The following is a 26299-nucleotide window of genomic DNA, read 5'->3' on the forward strand; positions in this document are numbered from 1 at the left end:
ATCAGCTGCTTTAATGTGTCACTTCAACAGGTTCAGATCTCCTCAGTCAAACGTTGTTTGTTCTTCCAGGTTCAGGAAAAGGCAGTGGCTTTAACAGATAGAATAAATACTCCAAGTGCATACAGGTCATTATGATTTCTGATTGCAGAGTGTTTAAAAGTCTCTCACGTGAAAGTCTTTTCAGACGTTTTAGTTCTACTTTATTTATGGATATATATATATGTTTGGATCCAGCTTTCAGTCACATCTCAGGGTCTTCCTCGGCACACAGAGACACTTATAGTTCAGTTTTGATCTTTGACATCGCCCCTTTGTTGCAGCCCTCTGTTTTCAGATGCTCACAGAAATTTGTTCCAGTGAAACTAATAAAATGTTCTTAAAAATATGAAACATGATTAAATGGGTTTTGAAATAAAGGAAATCCAGTCCAACAAACAGTGCGACGTGTGTGCTGGTTATTCAGTAATGAATCTCAGTCTGCTGATGGAGCCAAATGTTCTCATTCTGACATGATGACTTCCTGTGCTCACTGCCAGTTTAATTCTGTGACTCTATATCTTACGTAGATGAGATGGGATCTATATAGGTTATACAATCTATGACTATCTCTGTGACATCAATGTGATGTCATATGATATTTAATGATAATTACAGATACAGAGTGTAAAAAACCCAGCAGGAAACCAAGTGTTCAGAGCAGTGAGCTTAGCTTTAGACTGTTAGGCTCTGTTATTTGAAACTTTGGCCAAAGTTGATATGAAGACTATCCATCGAAATACAAATTTGTGTTTTGTGGTGAAAACATAAAACCTTCTGCTCAAATATGCTGTACAGTTTGTTGTGTCTTGACTAGATTTTGGAGATTACCACGAATCAGCGTGTCAGCCTGTTTCAGGAAATATCAGAAAGTTGAAAGATAATAAATAATATACACAGTATTTTAATGATTTATGCTGTTTTTCTTTTGTGAGAAGCACCTAAAGGGTGAGCTCCAGAAACACCAGCCCAGTAACAGGATACTGGTTGCAAATATTCCCATTTGCCTGAGTTCCTCCCCTGAACGTCTCCAGAGGTGATTCTCTGACGTCTGACGTGTAAAAGATCATCGTTTGATAAGTGAATTTTTCCAGAAAGTCTCTCAGGGACCAAAACCTGGATTCAGACTGATCCTCTTGGTACCTGAATGGTCCAGTGATACTAGCAGCCATAGGAAGTTTGCGGCAGTGGTAACAGTGATGGATGTATTGCTCCCTCAGTAGTCGTCGTAGCGGTACGTGTTGGGGTACGAGTAGCGGTAGTCGTAGCCGTCAGCCCGTTCGGTTTTGGTCTGAAGAGGCTCAGGCTGGAAAGATAGAGACTTGATGACTCCACCCGAATCCTCTGTCACCTTCACCTCGGTGGAGTATGAGGATGAGGAGGGGTCGTCTAGTAAGGAGGAGCAGCCAGGAAGGCCAGCAGGTTTGGAGGGAGTGCAGGGCTGGTAAGAGGGCAGGCCGACAGAGGGTTTGGGACACGACTGGTAAGGAGGGAGGGCAGCAGGAGGCTTCGGACACGGTTGATAGGAGACCTGAGGAGGAACACAGGAGGTGATAATGTGACAACGACATTATTTACAGGTGAAACAGATATTCAAGCTTCTATGTCAGCCAATTGTTTTCAGTTTACAGTGAAATACACAAGGTCAACCATGTGCAAGTCCAACTACAAAACACGTATCTCATACCTGACTCTTACGCATGTCTCCTGCAGGCTCTACAAGTTGAGACAAACCTCAGGTTTTGAGGGTTACTCACCTTGGTTGTCGTTGTGATGATGGTCTGCAGTGCTGCTGGTGAACCCGGGTTGTTGCTGGCATAACGGCAAGGGTACTCTGTGCTGTAGTAATGGTGGTTGTCACTGTAGGGGGCAGAGTTCTTCAGCAGTTCTTTCCATCCAGAAGGGGTCTTTGTCTGGGGGTCAAAGGAGGTAGAGGAGGAGGAGAGAGGAGCTGATGATGGAGACGAGGACGACGAGGAACCCAGGACCGGGGCCACTCTGCACAGAAACCAGAATCTGGTTTAAACCTGTGAAACTTTACATGTCATTTATGGTGCATTTTATTATTTTTACACTACCAGAAACTGTTTTGAGGAATATCTGAAGCTAACCTAGGGTCGCAAAGGTCAGAGGTCACAGGATATGAAGGTGAGGTCAGGTATCCTTGGAAGTCATATCCGGGCCTGCTCATATAAAGCCTGGGATTGGCTGGTTTCTGAAGTGTTGGTGTGCTCTCTCCCAGTGCATTGTGGGGGTTGTAGTAGGTTTCTGGGCTTTGGAATGCTGGGTAGTGCTGAGGGAAGTTTGGTTCAATGAAGGAAATCCTATCCGTTGGTTCAACGCAGGAGAGGAGCGCAGGGCCAAGAGCCTAAAGGGAAAATTACAGGGAAACAGTAAGTAAACAGCAGAGATGTGAACAAACAGTGGTTATTGTTTGTGGCTTATTGGTAGCAACCTGTGTTTCAATGAGTCGTCTCTTTGGTGTGAATGGAGGTGAGTTGACTCGTCTCTTTACTGAACTCCTTCTGGCTTCAGTCTCTGATTTGGACTCTGGTCTGGGATGATCATGAACGCCTTTTGCCTGGAGGACAATAATAGTAACATCAAATTCACAAAAATGTCATTTAGATAAATAGATACATAAATAAAAACACTGAATTTGATTTGTACCCTAATTTTGACAGTTGTAGTTTAAACCTGTTTAAAACTGTACCGAATAAAATATGATGGAAATCATTGTTTCATGATAAACAGAACAAAATCAACACATCAAAACTTAAATCTTTTTAAAGATGCAGCAATACATTTCAATAAAGTTGCAGTAAAGGTTGTGCAATAAACACCTGATGGACCAGCAACTATAGATAATTCAACAGTTCAAACCGAACATTGTTAGCGTTAGCGTGATCCGAGCCTTAATCCAAAGATTGATTTTTATCCTTCTCAATCATCCAGGTAAGGAAATCCCAGAAAACATTAAACATTTCTCTCACTGAAAATGCAGATAAACACAATTAACGTTGTGATTCTATCATCAGTGTTTCATCATTTGACAAAAGATTTTGGAGAATCTGAAAAAACTTGTAGACACGAAAAGGCTGTAGTGTTCAGAGGGTTGACGAAGACCCGATGATGCCCTTTGATAACTGCTTTATTCAAATGTGTTGCAGTTAGTTTTAAACCAAACACAAAATGAGCAAATATTTCTTATTAGCTATCATTTAAATATTTATTCATGTTTAAATATTTTAAATACAATTTTTTTTCACTGACAGTGTTACAGCTAGAAAACCAGTTGTGCTGATAATCAAATTGGGGCGATCGTGGCTCAAGAGTTGGCAGTTTGTCTTGCAATTGGAAGGTTGCCGGTTCGAGCCCCGGCTTGGACAGTCTTGGTCGTTGTGTCCCTGGGCAAGACACTTCACCTACTGGTGATTGTCAGAGGGGCCGATGGTGCGATATGGCAGCCTCGCTTCTGTCAGTCTGCCCCAGGACAGCTGTGGCTACAACTGTAGCTGCCTCCACCAGTGTGTGAATGTGAGAGTGAATGAATAGTGGAATTGTAAGCGCTTTGGGTGCCTAGAAAAGTGTTATATAAATGCAATCCATTATTATTAATCAACCTGGAAGAAGATGGCCTTTCCATCGACTCTCCAGAAGTTGGTGACAGGGTAACCACTGTGACCACGGCATGGGAGCAGCTCCAGAGCAGCATTACAATTGGGACAAAGCTTCTCTGAAACACACAAGAAAAATAAACTGGTCAGGTGAACGTGAACACAGGTGAGGAAGTCCTGAGAAGTCTTTGGTCCAGGCTCTTCTTACTCTGCTGCTTCTGCCGGGCTTTGTCACAGATGGCAGGTCGAAGCTGAAGTCTGGATCCATCAGGCAGTGTGCAGCCTCGAGAACAAACCACCACACCTAAACACGATTTCTTCAAGATCTGACAGTTGTGGTTGTTGGTGTTTCTCATTGCCCAGCCAGACAGATGTCTCTGAGCATTCTTATCTTCAGCTGCAAAACAAAATCCACCAAACAGTGACTTTTAGACCACTGAGCAATTATATTTCCTAATTAAATCATTTCATGGTGTATATTTTAAAATGTATTCAACCAACTCCAACATCTCATTGGTTAGCCACAGCCAATCAAGACAGAAACAGCTTTAGTGAAGGTTACAAATGATCTTCTTATGGCCTCTGACAGTGGACTCATCTCTGTGCTTGTCCTGCTAGACCTCAGTTCAGCGTTCGATACTGTTGACCATAATATCCTATTAGAGCGATTAGAACATGCTGTAGGTGTTACAGGTACTGCACTGCAGTGGTTTGTATCATATCTATCTAATAGACTCCAGTTTGTGCATGTAAATAGAGAGTCCTCTTCACACACACTGAGGTTAATTATGGAGTTCCACAGGGTTCAGTGCTAGGACCAATTCTGTTTACATTATACATGCTTCCCTTAGGCAGCATCATTAGAAGACATAGCATACATTTACACTGCTATGCAGATGACACCCAGCTCTATCTGTCCATGAAGCCAGATAACACACACCAATTAGTTAAACTGCAGGAATGTCTTAAAGACATAAAGACCTGGATGGCCGCTAACTTTCTGCTTCTTAATTCAGATAAAACTGAGGTTATTGTACTCGACCCTCAAAATCTTAGAAATATGGTATCTAAGCAGATTCTTACTCTGGATGGCATTACCTTGGCCTCCAGTAACACTGTGAGGAACCTTGGAGTCATTTTTGACCAGGACATGTCCTTCAATGCACATATTAAACAAATATGTAAGACTGCGTTCTTCCATTTGTGCAACATCTCTAAAGTTAGAAATATCCTGTCTCAGAGTGACGCTGAAAAACTAGTTCATGCATTTATTACTTCCAGGCTGGATGACTGTAATTCATTATTATCAGGATGTCCAAAAAACTCCCTAAAAAGCCTTCAGCTAATCCAAAATGCTGCAGCAAGAGTCCTGACAGGGACTAGAAAGAGAGAGCAGATTTCTCCTGTTTTGGCTTCCCTTCATTGACTCCCCGTTAAATCCTCACATTTTTAACATCCTGTTAAAAGGGAGTTTTTCCTTCCCATTGTCGCCAAAGTGCATGCGGTGTCCAACTCCAGGCCTCGAGGGCAGGTTTCAGATCTCACCCTGGGTCAACACACCTGAATCACATGATTAGGCCTCTGGAGAACTTCGAGACATGTTGAGGAGGTCATCTAGCCATTTAAATCGGCTGTGTTGGATCAAGGACACATCTAAAACCTGCAGGACAGTTGGACACCCTGCTGTGGGTCTCTACTCTACAACATAAAACTCATGAATTTGGGACTATATTGGTAAAAAAATTAACTAAACTGAACTAAAATGCTTTTTATTTACTTGTTGCCATGGTAAGTCGTGACTTTCTTTCTCTGGTCAGACATGCACTTAACTCAGCTGACTGAACAAACTCCTTTTATTATGTTTTGAGTAATTACCCAAACACTGCAGCATGTTTATGACATTTTAAAACAATTTCACAATAATAACTTGTACATATATATTTTGACATGTAATCATGCTCCCTAAAAGAAAATGACTGAGAAGGTCAAATAAAGTTTAAAAATGATTAAAGCTGAGTGGGAATCAACCTACAGGCTCATAAATCTTCACATCATGTCTTTTATGTTTGGACAGAATTTAAATAAACAAAAATTTAAAAAAATCTTAGCAACACGAAAAAGTTTCTCACCGCTGTAAATGTACCGAACGTAACCGTCTGTCCACTCCTGGAACGGGTCAAACTGCTTCGTGTCCTGCAGACAGACGAACACACACACGGGTAAGACTTTGAAGCTCTGACTCAATGCGCTTTATGTATTTATTGTTGCTGACATAATAATATAATATGATATAATAATGAAAATAAAGGCGAAATTATGAGTCAAAGGCCGCTACACAGGAATAGATTACTGCAGTGATCGATCAGCTGATGACGGTGTGACGCACCAATGCCCTCACACTGAAACAGACCTGGGCTGTACCCCAATTCAGGGTCTAAAAGTACGCAGCCTCAACGGTCCTCAAGGGCCGCGTACTCAAAGACCGCTAAGGCCGGAAGTGCGAGGCTTGTGAAATGGGCGGTCTAGCCTCCATCGCGCTGCCCAGGTTGCCTAGCAACCATGATAGCTGGAAACGTGTAGTTGACAGAAATGAAGGAGAACATATTTTGTTCATTTGTTTGTTTGTTTCTACACGAGCTTTGTGTGATTTAATAAGTATCTGAGGCTGAGACCACAGGACTGTAAAACATGATTGTTGGGCTTCATATCTGTACTGAACAGTCATATAAGATTAGTTAGTAAATAACAATTAGTTAATGTTGTTCATGAGACTAAAGTCAGTGTAAATATAATATGGCCAATATTATAGTTATTATATTAATCATTATTAGTTATTACAGCAGTGAGTTTGAACTCTCAAATCAAATCACTTCTATTGTCACATCACATGTGCAGGTACACTGGTACAGCACATGTGAGTGAACTCTGTGTCAAACACTGAGCTTCAGTAAAGATTCAAGTTGAAGTCATTTATGTTTCCTATCACCTTAAATCTTCACTCAAAGACACTCAAGTATCTGTGACAGTGTATATACAGATGTATCATATATGAGAGACAAATATTGTTCGTTTAATATGTTGGCATTACTAAATTTGGCTCAATGCTTACAAATATGTGTAAAAAGAAAATGTACGAGCTGTGATAACTGTTTCTGATAGAATGAAGAGTAGACTGATATATGAAATATTCCTTTATTGGGTGAGAAAATCAGACCATGTCATAACTGCTGTAAGTCACACAGAATAGATATCAGAGCCTTAAACAGGCTGACTTCTGCTAAATGGGTCAAACTGGGCAGAAAGTCTACAAACACATAACATCCTTATAGAATATGATGTAACACATCCTGATCGGATACAGCCCTGAACGCTGTGTGAAATGTACGGTGGCCCCGAGAAAACACACGTGCTTACTGATGTTGGTAAATCTTTGTCTGATTCTGTGAATAGATGTGTGAGCGTTATCAGTAAAGTGTGAAAAGTTTATATTTAACAAAGAAAAACGCCAGACTCACAGTCAGGAAACAGAAAAAACACTGAAAACGACCTTAAATTCATACAAACATTCAGTTACATCATTTCACTCAAACAAGGAACCGCACATTTTAAACTCGTTTTATTTCCACGTTACACTGGAGACACGTCTCGGCTCATCGCCGTGGTGGGAACACGTCGGTACCTACGCGGCTAATAGAGTAGACCTCGCATCACAGGACAGAAGCCAGCTCCAGTCTGACCAGCACCAACTTGCTGCTTATTATTGTCCTCACTGGGAGGGTTTCTTCAACAAAGTCTTCAGGTAGCAGCGACTTCACACCACGGCCCGTTCCACGGAGTTGCACTCGTGTTTAGTTTGAAACAGCGGCCGGTTTATATCTCCAGAATCCAGTCTTAGGACGTCCAGTCAGAGACATCAGAGGATCATAGTGGGCCAAACCCAGGAGACCAGAGACGAGAGCCCGGTACATGAACCAGCCCACGGCACTTTAAGCGGAGGAGCCCAGATTAAAAACGGCTGGTTCAGTGCGATCGTGGAAAATCCTCTGCACATATTTTCACGCAGCTCTCCAAAAAGCGATTCTTTGAATCACTTTGAGTTAAATGTAGATGACTAGTCAACGGTTTGTTTATTGAAATAATTACTGATTATTTATGTCTATTTATATCTATTAATGTCTCACACAAAGCACCGCAACAATTTCCTAATGTTGCAAATCTGCTCAACGTTTGGCAATAAAACTCTTGATTCTGATTCGTACAAACAAAAAAATCATTTGACCCGATTCGTGAAATGTAATCTCATTACTTAAAATTATTTGGGCGTAAATATTTCTGGAGCAAATTTTGAATTTCTTGTCAGGCAGTGAATTAACAAACAACCAAACCCCGTTTCCACGTGACCCGAAACCATTCGGCAAACATTCTTACCCATGTCCACGTCCAGGATCATGACACGGAGCGTGGACAGTCGGCTGGGAGTCAGGCTGTGAAGCCAGATAAAGTCTAGTCCAGGCCGTGGCCCTCAGCGGCCTCTGAACCACACTATTTATCCTGCATCAGCGCCATCATTTGAATTCGATCTGAAAAATCAGCTCTGAGTGTAAAAGCTGTGTCCCGGATCGATCACAGATATCGATCAGCGTGGGAGCTGTGTGCGATGGGAGATGTGTGTTTGGTTTCACTGGAAACAAAAATATACAAACCAGTTTTTTCTGTTTGAGCAACAACAGAGCGGAGAGCCGAGTCAGCACGGGTCACACGAACCTTCACATAACCTTCAAACAACCTCCAGAAAAACAGAGTCAAAGAGCCGAGTCAGCGCGGGTCACACGGCGGCTTCACGTAACCTTCAAACAACCTCCACAAAACCTCTGACTCTGCACCGGTCTGTGGGAATGTGTGAAACTTTCACGCGTGACACATTCTCCTGATTCAAACCACTGAACTGAAGTAATAATACAAATATTATTTATTATCAATAATAATTATTGATTATTATTACCAAATTAATGAAAACGTGTTTGTGAAGGCTCGTCTGTTTGGATCTGCGCATGTCATGAAAATAAATAAATAAATAAAAACGTGTCTGAAAAAACGCCTGCAGGAGAAACATGATTTTATTCAACGGACATTTTTCACATTCATTACATTAAAAAGAACTGAAATATAATTTGTTCTGCTTGTTCTTAAATGTGGGGTTTTTCAGTCCGCTCTCTCTCTCTCTCACACACACACACACACACACACTACAAATAAATGTCTTTATTTTTTATTAAATCCTCTGAACAGTTTGTTTAAATAAAGTTTTGTAGAATAAGATACTGGAGAACGTGTTTAATGATGTGAAAGTGACCGATTATCGATAACTGATCAATAATCCAATCAAACTTTCAAAGACTCGACCTGTGAATGTAAATAAAAACAGGTCGATGGTTTGATTATTGATCAAACACGTTCATGTGTTCCATACAAAGCAGAAAAATCCAGAAACTACAAACAAACATTTTCTCGATGCAGAACAGCTGATTTCAATATTGTGTTTTTATTTTGAAGCGCCTTGAGGCGACTTTTGTTGTGATTTGGCGCTATATAAATAAAATTTAATTGAATTGAATTTTGTAACCCTTTTAAACTTCGACCTCTGCCCTCCTCTAATTCCTCATGCACGACTGAGTGTTTGTAATGTCAGTTACTGCATCATATATTCATTATAGATTTTTAGTTAATTATCGATAATTACGTGCATCAGGAATGGACGTGGTTTCGCGCTGGGATGTGTCAAAGCTTCCATGTAAATCACACACTGGACCGTTTTCTTTAGACCATCTCACAAAATCAAAATAAATAAAATAAGAAACATTTATTGAGTTGCTCACTTTGATTTCTGTAGACTTATAAATTCAAATAATGTTATAATATAATAAGCAGTGTGTACGCTCTTATTAATGAACGAATTCCTTTTTATTGTGACACTTATATGTGTGTAAATATTCTGCATGAACGAGTTATTTTTCAGATATTTGTTTAGTTTTCAAAAGCTTATTTTTAAACGTGGATATTTGGGTTTGTCACTGTGTGTTCGCTCACACTCTCAGACCTGCTGCTCTTTCACATTTTTATTTTATTTATTTCTTTTTTTTTCGTTTCATTTTCTCGAAAGCAAAAAATCTAACTAAATTCAAACACTTTTTTTTTTATTTAATTTGAGCTCCAGATGTGACGACAATTCTCCAGAGGTGGCCTGTAATTCTAAAACAAACTCGGATTATTTCTATGCAAATTAAAAACATCTGACTTTAATTTTATTTTCGTGTTTTGCTTTTTCTGTTTGTTTCTTCTTGCCGCGTTTGTGCTCGGAGCGGATCAAACTGTGATCACTGATGAACAAACGTCTCCGGCCCTGACTCCCTGCTTCTCCAGACTCCGTTCATTGTCTGCCTAATTTAAGCTTCCTTCTTATTTCCTCTCAATCTTTTTTTATTGATTACATTTAAAATCAATAAAGGATGACTGGGATCACGTGGTACCTGGGGCAGCTTGGGGTCATTGATGTCCCACGTTAACTTCATCCCGACGGAACACACGCAGTCCGCCTCCTCGCGCTCCTCGGCACGGGACATCCTCCTGCCGCTGGCGGGCCTGACCCTGTCCTCTTCGGCTCTCCGATGGTTCTTTCGAAATCAAAGAATTAGAATCTGAGCCAAATTAAAAGTTTTCAAACCTCTTTTCAAACCGGAAGTCCGCAGGTGAAATAAAACATTCAAAATGATCCGCGTGACTCCGGACAGCGCGTGCAGCTCTGTAGAGGACTCAGGTAGAAGTGAGAGGACAGGTGAGAGAGTCGCGAGCCTGCGGAGGGAAGAGGGAGCGGGAGGGGGTGTGTACAGGTGAGAGAGGAAGAAAAACTAGGTAAGGTAAGGTAAGGTAACTTTATTTATACCTAAAGGCAAGGTAAATTTGCTTTACAGAAAAATGACAGCATTTGACATCCCTTTAAAAACACACATACCTAGTAAATATATAAAACTCACTGTGACACATACTTTAATATTTCGAATCAAAAACAGTTCTTATTTAATTCAGTGACAGCAACGGGGACAAAGCTATTTTTATAACGCTTTGTCCTGCATCTCGGAAATAGAAACCTCCGTCCTGAGGGAAGAAGCTGAAATTCACCCCTTAGAGGATGGGAACCATTATTAAGGATTGATAAAGCCATCCTCTGTACCTGCTTAGAGTACAGGGAGGCTAAACAAGACTGTGGCTCACCTATCAGACGACTGGACCATCTCACTATCTGATTTAGAGAGTTTTTCTCTGTGACAGAGGTCTGACCAAACCATGCCACCAAACAAAAGGATAAAACAGACTCAATAAAAGAACGATAAAACAAAGTTAAAATTTTTTTGGTCAATGTGGAAATGAACAAACTAAAAATACAAACGAGACAAAAACAAGTGTGCAGCCTCGTGACGATCACCAATAATCAATCAATGCTCTGAACAACAGCCACATTAATAACAACAGCTGTTTATTATTCTTATTAATTATTTTTCTTCTAAATAAATAAGCTGATTTTGAAAAAATCTGTCCGTGTGTGTTGTGTAAACACGTCAGTGTTTCTCCCAAAACAAACAAATTCATTAGTCATCTATTAGAGGACACACCTGATGACCTGCTCACCTGCGCGCCCGCCTCCGTGTGTGTGTGAGAGAGACTTTTGGTGTTTCTCATTAAAACAGTTTTTTTTTAAATGAAAGTTGATTTTTAAGATTTTCATTAATTTTATTTACAATTTTTTGTGAGAATCTCAAAGTACACAAAAAAGAAGCCGATATTCCTTCGCGTGTCGGAACTACTTTCTCTGTGATGAGTTAATGACCTCCAGCTGTGCGCGCCCCCGTCACATCAGAAGCTGAGGGAGGACGAGGAGACGCGATGGTAAACTCACAGTTTGATATGATCACTGATCATTAAGTCAAGTATCGATTGGAAGTATATTTATGAACTTTGGTTGTTTCCCTGCTCGATTTATGAAACTCCGAAAACTGCAGTGCGTCATAGATCAGGGTGATGACATCACATACTAGGAATCAATAACGCTTCTATATCGATTCAAAATCGTTTTTAGCTTTAAAAACGTGTTTAACAGCAGCTTCTGCGGGTGTTTCTGTTATTTTGTCCACCCCTGTGCCACACAGTCCAGCCTGTACTGCCCCCTGCTGTCCGTCACCGGAAGTGATCCTTTTGCATTTAAACTGGGAGCAAACAAACGTCTGATTCTTAAATCAGAGTAAATGTCAGTGGGGTCTGGTGCAGGGAGCACACTTTATGTCTGATGGTTTTACACACCTGCATCTCCCTGTCGCTCAGTTCGAGGTTCAGGTGGAGGACTGTATGCTCCATGGAGACACGTCCCATCTGGCTTCTCTGCTCTACTATGAAGGACTGACCAGCAGCACCCTCACCCGGCTGGACCAGCTGGTTACCAAGGTAAGGGGGTAACTGTTTGTTCTCTATGCATGACTATCAGACAGGAGTTCTCCATGTTCACCACAAATGTTCACTTAAGCTTTAAAAGTTTATGCATTTAACAAAAACCTTCACCACCAAGGGGCAGTGTCTGCCCACACTGTGTTGGTTTGTTGACCTGTGCCATTAGAAACCACCTGATGCAGTGCCTGTCCTGAGGTCAGGGTGGTGCAACAGTTGGTGCTGTTACAGACGGAAGATTAAACGTCCTGTCTGGGCCAAGCTGACCACCACATTGCCATTCAGGTGCACCTGCCTCTCACCTGGTGACAGGTTAGATCAAAGTTAACATAAAGATGCTGTAGAGCTCAGGCATCATCTTATCCTCCTGTTACAGCTTTTAGAAAACAATGAAGTTTAAATGATGAACAGAAAGGTAAATGATGTCATTTACCTTTAACAAGTCACATGACCTCAGGATGTTTTCTGTGATTGGCTGAAAATCATTGGCCAGAATGAAGTCAGACTGAGCATGCTCCTCAGTCTGTCTGCTAAATGAAATGGGCTTTTGTGTTGATGCCTCTGAGAGTGCCTGGGTTTGGGACTAAAAATCTGCACGATAAGTTCATATTTCATACCAGCTGATGTGGAAAGTCCACTGATTACATTTAGTTTTGTCCATGTTAAAGCAAGCGCTCTGGAAGGTTCCAAGCAGCCATAAAGACCCGACATGTTCATAATCAAAGTTTCATGTCAAACAAAGTATTCCATGTGGAGGTGTTTGAGTCACGCTGTTGTACGTGAAACGTCTGGCCTGCCTGACGTTAAAAGGCCTCAGCGTGCCTCTGTGGTACGTTTTACTTGGTTTGTAGTAGGTTTGTGTTCTTTATGCTCCTGTTTGTGTAACGTCCGTTTCCACTGCAGGATCAATAAAGCATCAGAGTGATGTGAGCATGACTGAGTCTTACCACACACCTGTTTGCTTGCTTGGTTGTTAGGAGCTGCGTGATTCTGGTTTCAGCAGAGCTATGCTTGTCTTGAAGTCTTTGGGGATTCTGGCAGAGAACAAAGAAGACCTGCAGATGCTCATCGGTCATGGACTGACTGCTAAAGTAATCTGTCTAAATTTGTCAGAATAAATCGGGTCAGATGTCATGCGTCACATTACCTTCATGTTGTTGTTTGCCTTTTAGGCATTGATGTGGTTTGAAGCGGTCTGTGAACGGCTGACTTCTGACCTTCAGAGAATCTCCACCCCCCTGCTGAATCTCACTGAGGAGTTCTTTGACTTCTTCCTGGTGAGAACATTTCTCTACCCAGAGGGCTATAACTGTGGAGCCACATCCATGTGTTAGCTAGCTGTGTCGATAAGGCCAATATTGTTTTACTTGTTGAATCGCCATGGTAACAGATGCTAAACATCTCACCTGGGACTTATTCTATAAAGTGAGTTTAACATACCCAGGGTTGTCTAAGGAGCTTGGAAAGAAAAGCGTCTGGACTTCTTTAAGTTGCTTGAAGATGTTTCACCCCAAAGTATCCCCCCCAAAGAGGTACGAAGGAGTAACCCAGTGGGATACTTCCACTGGGTTTAATTCTGGGACTCTCCACCATTTGACCTTAGAACTGAAGAAGCTTCTCGGATGAGAGGTGAAACGTCTTCAAGTAACTTAAAGAAGTCCAGACGCTTTTCTTTCCAAGCTCCTTAGACTACGATGACGTGGATGTCTGAGAACCTTCACAGACATACCCAGGGTTTTTTATCTGAATCCACTTACCCTGATGTTAGCAGTCACCATAAACTGTTAAGCTGGTTATCAACTCGCTGTGTTCACACCCTGCATGCTGACATTAAAGGTGGTGTTGGTAGCATTCTATCAATCTGAAAGGAACAGCTTATATGACTTGATGTAGCTCATTGTCTTGCACAGGAAATTATTTCTATCCACTGGTGATTAAAAATCTATAAACAACATGAATAAAATGCTACAGTGTTGTAAAAGGTAGCAGAATGTTGCAGAAAGGTCTTGATGCATGCTCAATCATCCAGGTAAGGAAATCCCAAAAGGCTGATTCTGGACATAGTACAGTTCACAGAGAGTTGGGGAATGGCTGTGATTACAGCACTGTAAGATGGTGAAAGAAGAAACTGACCTCACAGATTTCAGATTGTGTCTAAGGTTGGGGAAACCTGCAGTCAGCTGACACTGAAGAAGTCACCTGACGATGAAACGTTTGTCCCACTAAAAATGTCCAGATGAACAGAATCAAACTCCTGGGATTACAGAAATGGGTTCTGGTGATTTGGTGGTAAAATGCAGTACTGCTGATTATTTCACAGGTTATACGTTAGAGCTGTAAAACCTTCAAATGGATCTGTGTAAATTTAAAGCGCTGTTCGATACCGCTGAATGAAGCCCAGCTTAGACGGACTGTCCATGTGTTCACGTGCCAAGTCTCTGGACAAGCAGAACGCACACAAAGAACACCTGTCCAACCAATCGCATTCATTCATCAGGCTGTGGAACAGGATGCTTTCATGTTTCCATGGGTCCAGTTTAAACTTTCATATGTGTAACTGTTACTTTAGAAATAAAAAGCACCACTGGACATGCTCAGACACACCTTTTTCCACTCTGTGCCCCAAATGAATACATCACACTTCATTTACTGTTTCGTACCGTTAAGTATGTGAGATCAAATCTAACGTCCTGTTGAACACATATAGTGATGGACCTGGAAATGATTCCCTAATGTGTCTGGGTGATTAGGATCTAGCTGTACTTCATTCATCCATGTCACCTCCCGGTCCAAGTCAAATCATTTCTGCCATTGGTTTGGATCCAAAGTCCTGTACTGGGGTCACTGTAAAGATTCTGCTCTGGTCTTGGACTCTGGCAGCACCAGATGTGGTGGCCTTCAAGCTCTCTCTGCTACAGCTTTATTTTAGCATTACAGGTAACCGACACAGTGATGACCACTATGACAGAAGAGCTCCTTCACTTTGTTGTGATGAGAGATGTTCTCCTGGAGGTTGGCCAAAGCTGCATCCAGCTTGTGTTTCTGAACAGTCTGGGATTCATGGTGAGCCTGGAGCTAAAACTCACAATAAATGGCCTGTATTTATATAGTGCTTTACTAGTCCTTAAGGACCCCAAAGCGCTTTACATATCCAGTCATCCACCAATAAGAGGCCAACACTGTAGACAGTTTCTGCGAGCTTTAAGTTTCCTCTCAGTACATGCAGCTCCTGCTAACTCTAACAAAGAGAGTTCATAACGTAAACAGAACTGGTCCTACCGCAGAACCCTGAAGCAGAAAAACCCCAAACATTTGTTTTGTACAACTTTGTGCTCGCTACAGGCTCTGGCTGCAGATGTCTGATTAATGCAGTTAATTTGATCGATTTTATAACTGGGTCAATGCTAAACACTTTGCTGATGGAGTGAAACCGTCATTAAAATCTTTTCCACATTAATTCAGTGTAACATAGGATGTAAGAGTTGCTGTTTGCTGGGAGATGAACCAGGCTCATTAAATACACTCTCTATCGTCTCGTTTCAGCTGCTTGGCCAAGCTTCTCTTCCAGGTTGGTTTCTGTCTTTGCTTTGATCTTCATGTGTTAGGCTTCATTTAGACTTCTGCTGGAGATGATGATGTCCTAGCTTCGTTAACTGGCAGCTCCTTTCATCCCTAAACCACAACCTTCCAGGTAGTTCAGTGACATGTAGGTACATTTCTTGGAAGGTTACAGTGTAGGGATCAAATGAGTTTCTGGTGGCAGTGTAAGTTATGATGTAGATTTCCCACCGAAGCATGAGTCTCACCTGTCCGTCCTGTCATCTACTACCTGTCCGTTTCTCAGTGAGTCAGCTGTCAGTAGTTCTTCTGCAGTTGGTTCATCTGACTCTGGAAACAGAAGTTCACTTCCCATTGAGACTGGAGGTAATGCACTGACACAGTGTGCTTTTCATTGTCTGTGCTGGGCTGTGATGTGTTTTTGTACACAGCTTTGCTCTGACTCTAAAGAACAGCTGGGTCACATAGTATTTGGACAATACAGAGGCAATCTAAGGAGCGTGGAAAGAGAAGCGGATGAACCAAAGGAGCAGTTAAGTTTCTCAAAGAAACTCAAAGAACTCCAGTGGCTTTTCTTTCCACGCTCCTTAGATCACCGTGATCTGGATGACTGACCTCAGTGTAATTTCTCTTGTTTCAGGCCATCAGGACTTTCAACAGCGTGCTGGAGTCTCTGAGCCGAGAACAGAGGCGACTGATCCAGAATGACCAGAATCAAAACCAAATGCTGTCTGTAGTGCACACTGAGATTTTTACATTGAAATGTTTCTAACCAGCACATGTATACCCATCTAAATTCAGTACTATCTGCTTGATTGCCTGTCTGACAGACCCCAGGTGGCTGCAGCAGTTCTGACAGTTGGAGGTGAGTTACAGCAAATCGCACCGAATATTCAACATGAGCGATTCTTGTTTTCTTTATTGGGATTGTTTTCTCTTCACCTGTCATAATGCTTTACGGATATTTAGAATCGCTGTGGTTAAACGATGTCCTGAGGAAGTCTCATGAGTGTGAACAGAAGAGTTTAGAGCCGAGTCTTGACTCTGCACTTGGAACACCTGAGCACACCGTCCCCTCAGTGCTGTTAGCAGTGAATATATAGAAGCGTCATGTTTGTCACCTCTATGTTAGACAGGAAGCCCGTAAACAGGAAAGGGCCTAGAATAAAAGTGTTATTACAGACAGCCACGTTTGTAGTTCTCCGTTTCAGACTATGAGCTGCAGGTCAGCCTGTCAGAAGCTCTGTGTCGCATGACTCCACGCAGAGACCGCATGCAGAAAGCCAGTCAGTGGTTCTCCATCCCTGACATCAGCATGGCTTTCTGTGACATCAGAGATGCTGATTTTGAGTCGGTGAGTTCTCAGCTGTCTCACTCTGTATGTCATTTCCAAGCTTTCTGTTTAAATTCCACAGTGTGATGAACACAACACACACAGTTCAGGTTGTTAAGCCTGTATTGAACCTTCTGAGTAATCAAAGTGAATCTTTAAATTTTCTCCAAGTCTACCTCGGGTCAGCCACAAGATTGGACTGGATTCATACCCTAAAAACAAGTACATCCACAAAGCATTATTAGTATTTCATTAATGTGATCTTGAAGGGAAAAAAATGTTTTTTTTTTTTCTGACAATTTGTATATTAAAAAAACAAACAAACAACAATCTTCTCTAATATAACTTGAAGCTTTTAGGCTAAACATGCAGCATTAATGTAACAGCTTATTAGCCAGCTATCATTCTGGCATCACTGTTTTCAGTGTTTCACATAAACATTATTTGTGCAAGAGTCATTTGATAAAACACCTTAAGGCAACTGTTGTTATTTGGTCCTATACAAATAAAACTGAACTGACTAAAGTGAACCAAGGTCATTTTGGCCACAGTAGAAAATAATTTATTTTCTGTTTTGTTTTTTTGTTTGTTTGTCTTTTTTGCCTGTCCCGTTTGGATCTTAGGCGTCAGAATTGATGTCTGAAGGCCAAAAAAGATGCCAAGCGGATTTAGTTTACCAATTGGATCATCATGGCCTTGCCATATTGGTCCAATTGGTAAACCTTTTATTATAATTAAAAAACAAACAAAAAAGAGCAACATAATAAATACAGCACCATCACAATAAACTAGCTAACAGTAGATACTAAATATTACATGTTATTGTGCAGTACGCAAGCTCAACAGTGCACAATGTGCTTTGAGGCAGCAGCCAAGAAAGGTGTAGTTTGTGTCTGTGTGCACACCTGTGTGGATCAGCACACTTGTATTCAAAAGGTTTCTCCATGTAATGGTCTGCTAGGGAGTGTGGGGAGCCATAGCCCCGTCCCCCAGGGCATATAGCAAGTATGGAGGAGATCCAGGTCCCAGAGTACAAGAACCCAAGGAGGACCACCAGGGGGGCAACCGTGCCACCCTCCTGGGAAGAGCTGAGGAGAGCCCCAAACGAGAGGTCACCCAGCAGCCACGGAGCAAAGGCCAGAGGGGGTTGCTGTGACGTGCCCGCATGCTTTGCCGGCAGCCAGCTGTGCCAGAGAGGACCGAGCCCCATGCCCACAGGCCTGAGGGCACCCTATCCCCCGGAAGAGGCCCACCTGGGCCACAGGCGCCAGGGCCCGCCAATCGGCCATGAATCGGTACATACATGAGCTCTCGGCCCCAGACACCAAGAACCACAAACACACCAACGTCTGAGGGCATCAGCCACTGGCAGGGAGTGTGGTGAGGTGAGATGGGCCTCCATTCCTCGGAGAGCCTAAGATGTTCCCAGAGAGGTGGAGTCTAGAAAATAATTTCAATAAAAACCCAACCAGACAGCCAATTGCTCTAATCTAACCAGCATGTCCTGGGTCTAGCCTGGACCTCCATTCCTGCAATACCTCACCGAGGAGATGTCACTTTTGATGTGGAGCAGCAGCAGTTCTACCCCTCCTAAATGACCAAAGTCCTCACCCCATCTCAAGGAAGAGCCAGAGGAAGCTATTTTCTGTGTCTTTTAGTCCATGCCACGGCTTGTGACCACAGGTGAGGTTGGGATAAACCAACAGGGTCTCATCACGTCGTGGATCGATGACGCCAACTGAACCGCATATCTGGGAAACTGGCTTAACTGTCTTTATACAGGTTTTTAATTTTTTTATGAAGTAAGTCAGCCATCTGTCTCACTGTGCAGGACTGCAGACGATTCTTGAATTTTGTCAACTGCTACCATGGAAACCAGGGGAGGTGATTGAACCATATTTATTAATATAAAGTAAATCGGAGAACTCTGATCACAGTAGTTACCTGTGTTCTGTCTCTCAGCGTCTACACTATTCCCTGCCTCCGTGCCTTTCTCAGTTCCACTCAGGTACATTTTTCACCCTTTGAAAAATAAATTTTTTTTAAAAAGGACGTAATTTTTTTTGGCATTTGTATTCAGACTCTGTATGTTTTCTTGTGCAGCTCTTTCGTCCAAAAGATGAGAAACTAGATGAGTTCTGGATAGACTTTAACACGGGCTCAGGATGTGTCAGCTTCTTCATTGATGAGCCTCAGGTAGTACTCCATACTATGAAGTTTTACTGTAGAACTGACAGACTTTAGGTTGTTTTGGGGGGCTTGCTTGATAAGCTGTATTCAATTCTTCGGCAGCTTCACTGGTTGCCAATAGAAGCCAGGATAAACTCTAAAATCTTACTTCTCACTTGGAAGTGTATCCATAAATCTGCTCCTTATCTCTGTGATCTGCTTCATACCAACACTGTTTCCCGCCTCTCAGATCCTCGTCTGCCATTCAAGTTGTTCCTTCTCCTCGTCTTACCACTATGGGGAGCCTTCAGTTGCTCTGCTCCTCGGTTCTGGATCTCTGTTCCTCCAGCCATAAGAAATGTAGACTCTCTTCCTATATTTAAGTCACAGTTCAAAACCCATCTGTTCAAACTGGCTTATTCACTTTTTTGCTGATTTTTATCTGTTGTCAAGTTCTGTTTTGCAATTTTAACTTATTTTATGGGCAGCACACTGGTTAGCACTGTTGCTGCACACCAAGAAGGTCCTGAGTTCAATTTCACCATCAGGCCGGGGTCTTTCTGTGTGTAGTTTGCATGTTCTCCCAGGTACTCCGGCTTCCTTCCACCGTCCAAAGACATGCAGTTTGTGGGGATAGGTTAATTGATTAAACTAAATTGTCCATAGGTATGAATGTGGGAGTGAATGTGAGTGTGAATGGATGTCTGTGTGTGTGTTAGCCCTGGGACAGACTGGCGACCTGTCCAGGGTGTACCCCGCCTATTGCCCTATGACAGCTGGGATAGGCTCCAGCGCCCCCCACAACTCTGAAAAAGAGAAGTGGATGGATGGATAACTTGTTTTATAATTATTGCCCCTTTCATTTTTTGCTTTGTAAGGTGACCTTGGGTTTCTGAAAGGCACCCTCAAATAAAATGTTGTGTCAAATAATGCAATAAGGTTTTGTTTAAAAGCACCAAAGGGAACAACTGCCTTGAAGTTTTAGTTGGACACTGAGTTTGGCTGCATATTCACATTTTTCTCCTGCTGTGTTCTGGTTATGTTTTTGTTCAGGGTTTCCTGTGGGGATCCATTCATGTGCTGAAGGAGGAGGTGGATCATTACAGTCTGCAGGTCAAACAGAATGGTCAGAACTTTAACCCTAAAATCCAGCATGTTGAAGCATTCAGGTATGTTAGATCATGTATAAGTAGGACCAGAGCATGAATTGGACAATTCTGTTTTTCCCATGATGCCCTGGGGAAGAGACGGTCCTCAGTTTCTGGCTGAACAATCCCATCATGCACCACAATGTCAGAGGCCAGACAGTGGAGCTGACCTTCAACTCCAAACACCACAAAGAACTGGAAGAGGCAGCTGGGAGAGTGTTCATGGTAATGGTTTGTCTCACCACCTGTCCTGTCAGCCTGCCGCTCTGTCTCGCCAACTCGCAAAGACAGTGATGACTGTTCTGTTATTGGACTTCTAATCAGTTTTTCCTGTAAAAAAACAAACAAAACAAAAACCCCTACCATGTTTGAACAAAAAGGTTTTGATGACTGCTGGTCAAGGATCAATATTTGTAATTGTATCATCAGATCTGCAGTCTGCGTGTCTTAGACAGGTGACACAGGTAGTTTAAATCTGTCAGTGCTTCTCTTCTGATAACCGGTCTCTCTTCAGACTTGAATTTGTACCTGAGCCATGGTTTTATTTTTTGTTTGATTTCTCGGTGTTATGAGAAGCTGCATCAATGGTTATAAAAGTCTAACAGCTGCTGGGAGGAAGGACCTGCCATAACGCTTCTTTGTGTACTGTGGATGCGGCAGTCTGTCACTGAAGGGGCTCTCCAGTTCTGCAACAGCTTCATGCACGGGTTGGGAGACATTGGAGTTCTTCTGTCTCCTACTACCTGCACTGGGGGCATCCTTGGACAGAGCTGGCCTCGTATGGAGCTTATCCAACTGCTTCCTCTCAGCTGTAGAGAAGCTGCTGTTCCAACAGACAACACCATAGATGATGGCCGAGGCCACAACAGAGGTCTTGGAGTGCAGGGTATGCTCCTGAAAAGATCTTGTTGTCCTCAGCAGGTGGAGTCTGCTCTGACCCATACTGTAAATAACGTCAGTGTTGGGACTCCAGTCCAGTTTATTGTTCAGGTGAACACCCAGGTACAGGTCCGTTCCCTGAATGTTCACTGGTGTCAGTGTGGGGGGTCTGTTGTCGTCCTCACATGTTCAGGAGAGGGAGCAGTTTAGATGGCTTGGGGGAGCTGGTGCTGTGGCTTGTCTCCAATTCAGGCTAGTTTGTCTTGTTCTTCTGTCTTCACTGTCGGTTGAGTGATGTGCTGGTGCTTTGAGAGGTTGAGCTGGAGTACTCGCTGTGGTGGGGAGGAAGGGTGCTGGCCTCCAGTTTGGTGCTGCACTCAACACTGGTCCGTTCTTTCTTGCCCTGTGGCAGGGTGTGAGAACTGGCGGTGCTTACTGAACCTCTCTTTCCAGGGAGTCCCCAACATCTTTGTGGGGGCGAGTACACTGCACCCGGGATCACTGCAGAGCACGGGGCCACCTGCCCATCCACGCTTCAGAAGGTGTAGGTGGACAGGCCTGGATCTAGGGCTCGCTGCATCTACATCCCTTTGTTATTAAGGGTAGAGGATTGGTCTGGTTGCTGGGTCTCAGAAGGGTTTCTTGATTGCAGCCTCACAATGATTTTTAAATCACTGAACACACACACACACACACACACACACACACACACACACACACACACACACACACACACACGCTGTATATTTGTTTGTGTGCCCCCTCTGTTTTGTCTTTAGGTGCTGTGTATCATATGAGTGAGCTTTGTTAGAGAACTCTGTTTACTTCACCCTTTTCTTTTATTTCTATTTCTCTGCATTCCTTTTGTTTTACCAATCTAACCTGCATAACCAGCATCCAGCATAACAACCACTAGAGAAGATGAATAATAAAACAAAACAAAAACAACCCCCCCCCCCCCCCCCCCCCCCCCCCAAAAGAACTTGAGAAATTAAAGAAAATGATCCCCACACTGCTTGCAGACTCCAGTGAGTCAGAGCTTGGTGCAGGAGGTAGATGTTGGCATCATCTAGCCCAGTGCTAGGGTCGTAGGCCAACTGCAGCAGATCCAATTAAGACGTCAGAGGGCGAAGATGTTTGAGTACCAACCTCTCAAGGGTCTTCATCAGCTGTTGAGGTCCATCCAGGATGTGTGGTCTTCAGTACTAGTACCACTCCACAGCTGTGGAGCTTCCCCTGCTCGTGCTGAACATGTATGCCAGGATGCCACACAATTGGTCTGCACAGCTCCTCAGGAGCCTGGAGCTGATGCCATCCAGACCTGCAGCCTTTCTCACCTTGACCTTGAGCCATTCCTCGCCTGAAGTACTGACAGGGACAGGATGGTGGTGGAGGAGGGGAGCTGTGAGATGGAGTCTTGTGTAGCAGAAGAGTGGGTGAGGGCTGAGAGGTGTGAAATCATGGGAACAAAAGCTGACATTTGTCGAAGACGCGGGGGTTTGCAAAAGAGATGATTGGGCTGGGGGAGTGGAGTGTCTGTTCAAACCTGTTTGGACATCAGGGTTGGGACAGGTAAAGATCCCTGGGTACTTCACCTTAACAATAAACTGGACACACAACGCTCACGCACTGTACAAGCTGTTTTAAAGTGGGCTCCATGTGCTGGACAGGCATGTGCAGGATATTAGTGAAGAGTGTTTATTACACTGTGATGGCTTCAGCTATCTTTTATGCAGTTGTCTGCTGGGGAGGCAAGGGAGAGATGGAGAGCAACAGATTAATAGGTGAAGAAGGCAAGCTCTATCCTGGACAGTCCTCCAGACCCCATAGAGATGCTGGGCCTTGTTCATTATGGACAACACTGGTCACCCCCTGCATGAGACTGTGGAGGCCCTGAACAGCTCCTTCAGCAGTGGGCTGTTAGTCACGGTGTAGGAGCAGGGTCGTAGGCCCTTCATCCCCACAGCAGACTGCAGTACACAGCTGTGATAGCTGTCTGCAAAAATATTCAGACTTTATTTACTGTAAATAGCATCCATTTGTAAGTATTATAGTGTTTAGCTTTATTGCACACTGTTTGTTCTATTAAGTTTTTCTAGTAATCACGAATTTATTTTCCGGGGAGACCATGGCTCAGGGGGTTGGGAATCGCATCTGTAACCGGAAGGTCACCGGTTCGATCCCTGGGCTCTAGTGAGGTCCTGGTCGTTGTGTCCTTGGGCAAGACACTTTACCCTACTGCCTACTGGTGTTGGCCAGAGGGGCCGATGGCGCGATATGGCAGCCTGGCTTCTGTCAGTCTGCCCCAGGGCAGCTGTGGCTACAACTGTAGCTTGCCTCCACCAGTGTATGAATGTGAGAGTGAATGAATAGTGGTATTGTAAAGCGCTTTGGATTTATATAGCGCTTTTCAAGGCACCCAATCTATTATTATTATCATTATTATTATTATTATTATTATTATTATTTTGTCTTCCGGTCTCTTGATGTAACAAGTAAATCTCCTGTGTGGAATTAATATTAGTCTATTTCATGTTGATGATGTCCCACTCTGACAGAAAGTGCAGAATACCCCACATGTCAAAGATCCAGGCGGTACAGCCCAGGCCTCGACTACAAACAAACATGGCAGACGAGCGTATGGCCATAAGAAGGCGCCAAGTAAGAGCCAGCTTAAGAGTGAGTCACATCTTCATTGAACTTGTACATAATTGTTATCACCGCACCATCATCAGAGGGAGATGGCTTTCATTGTGTTATCGTTACAAATTAACTAACCTTTCTCCTTCCATAGTTTTACCTCTGTCGTCTCCGAGCAGTGAAGACGACTCCACTGTATCCAAGGTAACAACAATCGCCAACAAATAAACAGTTTGTTTCTGATGTCTAACCTTCAGGGTTCTGCTTTTAGCCTGCAGCCAGAAGTGCAGCGGAGGTCCTGTTTGATCAAATCAGACACACGACGTCTGGATGTCACAGTAAGTTAGCTTCTTCTTTAAGCCCCGGGTTATTTCGAAGTTTAGAGTTACTGTAAAGATCTAAACAAATGAACGTCTCAGTGGTTTATCACTGTGAATCACGGCTATTCAACTCAATCGTTGGGAAAGATTTTGAAACCGAGGAACTGATCTTTTGTTGCAGTCAGTAAGCAGCAGATCATGATCCATTTCAAACCCACACAAGTGAAAAACAAGTAATGTTTATTCTTTTTTTTCCCCTGTGAATCTGGTGACCGCTCACAAAAAAGGGCCATTAAAAAGGGGAGCTCTAACTAAACTCTTTGCACATTTGAAATAAAAAAACAAAACATTTTGAAAATTCCCTTTCAAAATAAATATTTTTGCTGAAACAGACACATTTTAAAGGACAATGGTCACATCTGCAATTTCTGCTTTTTTTTGCCTGCTGTGATCTCCTCTTTGACATCACAGAAATGCTCCAGTGCCCTGGCTTTGGACAGCCACCTGGCATCGTTGTGCAACAGCAGGTTATGGTGCTCAGCAGACTTTTCTGCGAGCAGCATGCGGAATAAGCAGTGCTGGAGGCTTGATGTTGAGCGAATAAAATAAACTGCAGCCATGACGCTGTCCATTGTGGTTTTGAGCTCCGCACTTAGTTTTGTGTACAACACAGTCTGATGAACAATGCAGTGCAAGGTTCAAGGTTCTTTATTTGTCACATGCATAGTTATACAAGTATAACACACAGTGAAATGTAGCCTGACACGCTCCTCGACATGTGCAAAAAAGGAGTTGATAGTGGACTTCCGGAGGTGCAGAGAAGTACACACCCCCATCACCATCAACGGCGCTGCTGTGGAGAGAGTGAGCAGCTTCCGGTTCCTTGGTGTACATCTGGCTGAGGATCTTACGTGGTCAGTACACACAAACAAAACAGTGAAGAAGGCGCAGCAGCTCCTCTTCTTTCTCAGGAGACTGAAAAGATTCGGCATGAACCCCCGCATCCTCAGGACCTTCTATCACTGTGCCATTGAGAGCATCCTCACTGGATGCATCACCACCTGGTATGGCAACAGCACCGCCTACAACCGCAAAGCTCTCCAGCGAGTAGTGCGGTGCTCTGAACGGATAATTGGAGGTGAGCTTCCCTCCCTCCAAGACATCTACAGGAAGCGGTGCCTGAGGAAAGCGGGGAGGATCATCAAGGACTCCAGTCACCCCAGCCATAAACTGTTCAGACTACTTCCATCAGGAAGGAGGTTCTGCAGCATCCGGTCCCGTACCAGCAGACTGAGAGACAGCTTTTTCCATCAGGCCATCAGACTGCTGAACACTTCATAGACACCTCAGCTTCACTACTAGAACTTTAACATTATGCACTCCATACTGTACAGTAACGCACTCCATACTGTACAGCAACGCCACTGTTTTGCACATGTCCACACTCTGTATATTTTATTTTATATATTTTATTTATTGTTTACTCTATTTAATTTGTAAAATATGTGTGTACACACACACACACACACACACACACACACACACACACACACACACACACACACACAAAAATATTTAGTATACACATCCAGAAATGCATATACTATTATATATTGTACATATATTTATTAGTTTCAGATGTAGCCATTCTTGTATTTTGCTTGTTTACATTATTGTATTTGCACAACTCTGTTGCTTGTGAAGCTCGCGCACAAGAATTTCACTCACATGTGCTGTACCAATGTACCTGCACATGTGATGTGACAATAAAAGTGATTTGATTTGATTTGAATATATATAGTGTGTGTAATTAGTATATACACTGGGTGAATGTGCAGTAGCAGCAAGCAGGTGAATTCTGTACATTAATATGAATAGACATCTGACTATTTTACAGGATAGACAATATAAACATATTAAAGTTAAAGGAATTGAAATGTACATTGTGCCTTGGTTTAGTGTCTGGAAGAGTCCTGACTCAGTCAGTTATAGATGATGTGAGAGGGCGGGTGTGTGTGTTTAGGGCACGGATGGTTTGGGGATAGAAGCTCCTCTTGAGTCTCTCTGTCCTTGCCCGGATGATGCGGAACCTTCTACCAGATTGCA

At 43.0% G+C, this 26299-nt stretch overlaps 2 protein-coding genes across 11 annotated transcripts in view; one reads left to right on the forward strand and one right to left on the reverse strand.

The window, feature by feature from the left end:
• On the reverse strand, positions 1-11469 carry gcm2 (glial cells missing transcription factor 2). Of its 4 annotated transcripts, none has more exons than XM_012924522.3 (9): positions 11337-11469; positions 10181-10502; positions 5783-5846; positions 3862-4050; positions 3660-3772; positions 2492-2617; positions 2148-2404; positions 1794-2034; positions 1-1567 (listed from the first exon to the last, which is right to left on the reverse strand). In XM_012924522.3, the coding sequence occupies exons 2-9, from the start codon at positions 10271-10273 to the stop codon at positions 1253-1255; spliced, it is 1398 nt and encodes a 465-aa protein (XP_012779976.1). In that variant the 5' UTR covers positions 10274-10502; positions 11337-11469; the 3' UTR covers positions 1-1252. The 4 variants fall into 4 exon arrangements, with proteins under 4 accessions (XP_012779976.1, XP_076744686.1, XP_004570789.1 ...); XM_076888571.1 differs by having other exon boundaries at positions 11321-11461; XM_004570732.3 differs by lacking the exons at positions 10181-10502; positions 11337-11469 and adding an exon at positions 6064-6193.
• sycp2l (synaptonemal complex protein 2-like) overlaps positions 11467-26299 on the forward strand; it is a 24299-nt gene continuing 9466 nt past the window's right edge. For 3 of the 7 annotated variants that reach the window (XM_012924513.4, XM_012924519.4, XM_012924516.4), the window contains exons 1-17: positions 11467-11594; positions 12027-12146; positions 13124-13237; positions 13319-13423; positions 15690-15714; positions 15991-16070; positions 16345-16433; positions 16535-16569; positions 16916-17058; positions 18869-18921; positions 19000-19045; positions 19141-19233; positions 20260-20332; positions 20452-20579; positions 23792-23912; positions 24028-24077; positions 24145-24211. In XM_012924513.4, the coding sequence (XP_012779967.1) occupies positions 11592-11594; positions 12027-12146; positions 13124-13237; positions 13319-13423; positions 15690-15714; positions 15991-16070; positions 16345-16433; positions 16535-16569; positions 16916-17058; positions 18869-18921; positions 19000-19045; positions 19141-19233; positions 20260-20332; positions 20452-20579; positions 23792-23912; positions 24028-24077; positions 24145-24211 (1345 nt within the window). In that variant the 5' untranslated portion in view covers positions 11467-11591. Of the gene's footprint in view, positions 11595-11624; positions 11953-12026; positions 12147-13123; positions 13238-13318; positions 13424-15689; positions 15715-15990; positions 16071-16344; positions 16434-16534; positions 16570-16915; positions 17059-18868; positions 18922-18999; positions 19046-19140; positions 19234-20259; positions 20333-20451; positions 20580-23791; positions 23913-24027; positions 24078-24144; positions 24213-26299 lie in introns of those variants that run through there. The other 4 variants (XM_012924514.4, XM_012924517.3, XM_076888568.1 and 1 more) reach the window with 4 other exon arrangements.

Source organism: Maylandia zebra, linkage group LG9 (genome assembly GCF_041146795.1).
Source record: "Maylandia zebra isolate NMK-2024a linkage group LG9, Mzebra_GT3a, whole genome shotgun sequence".
Taxonomy (NCBI): Eukaryota; Metazoa; Chordata; class Actinopteri; order Cichliformes; family Cichlidae; genus Maylandia; species Maylandia zebra.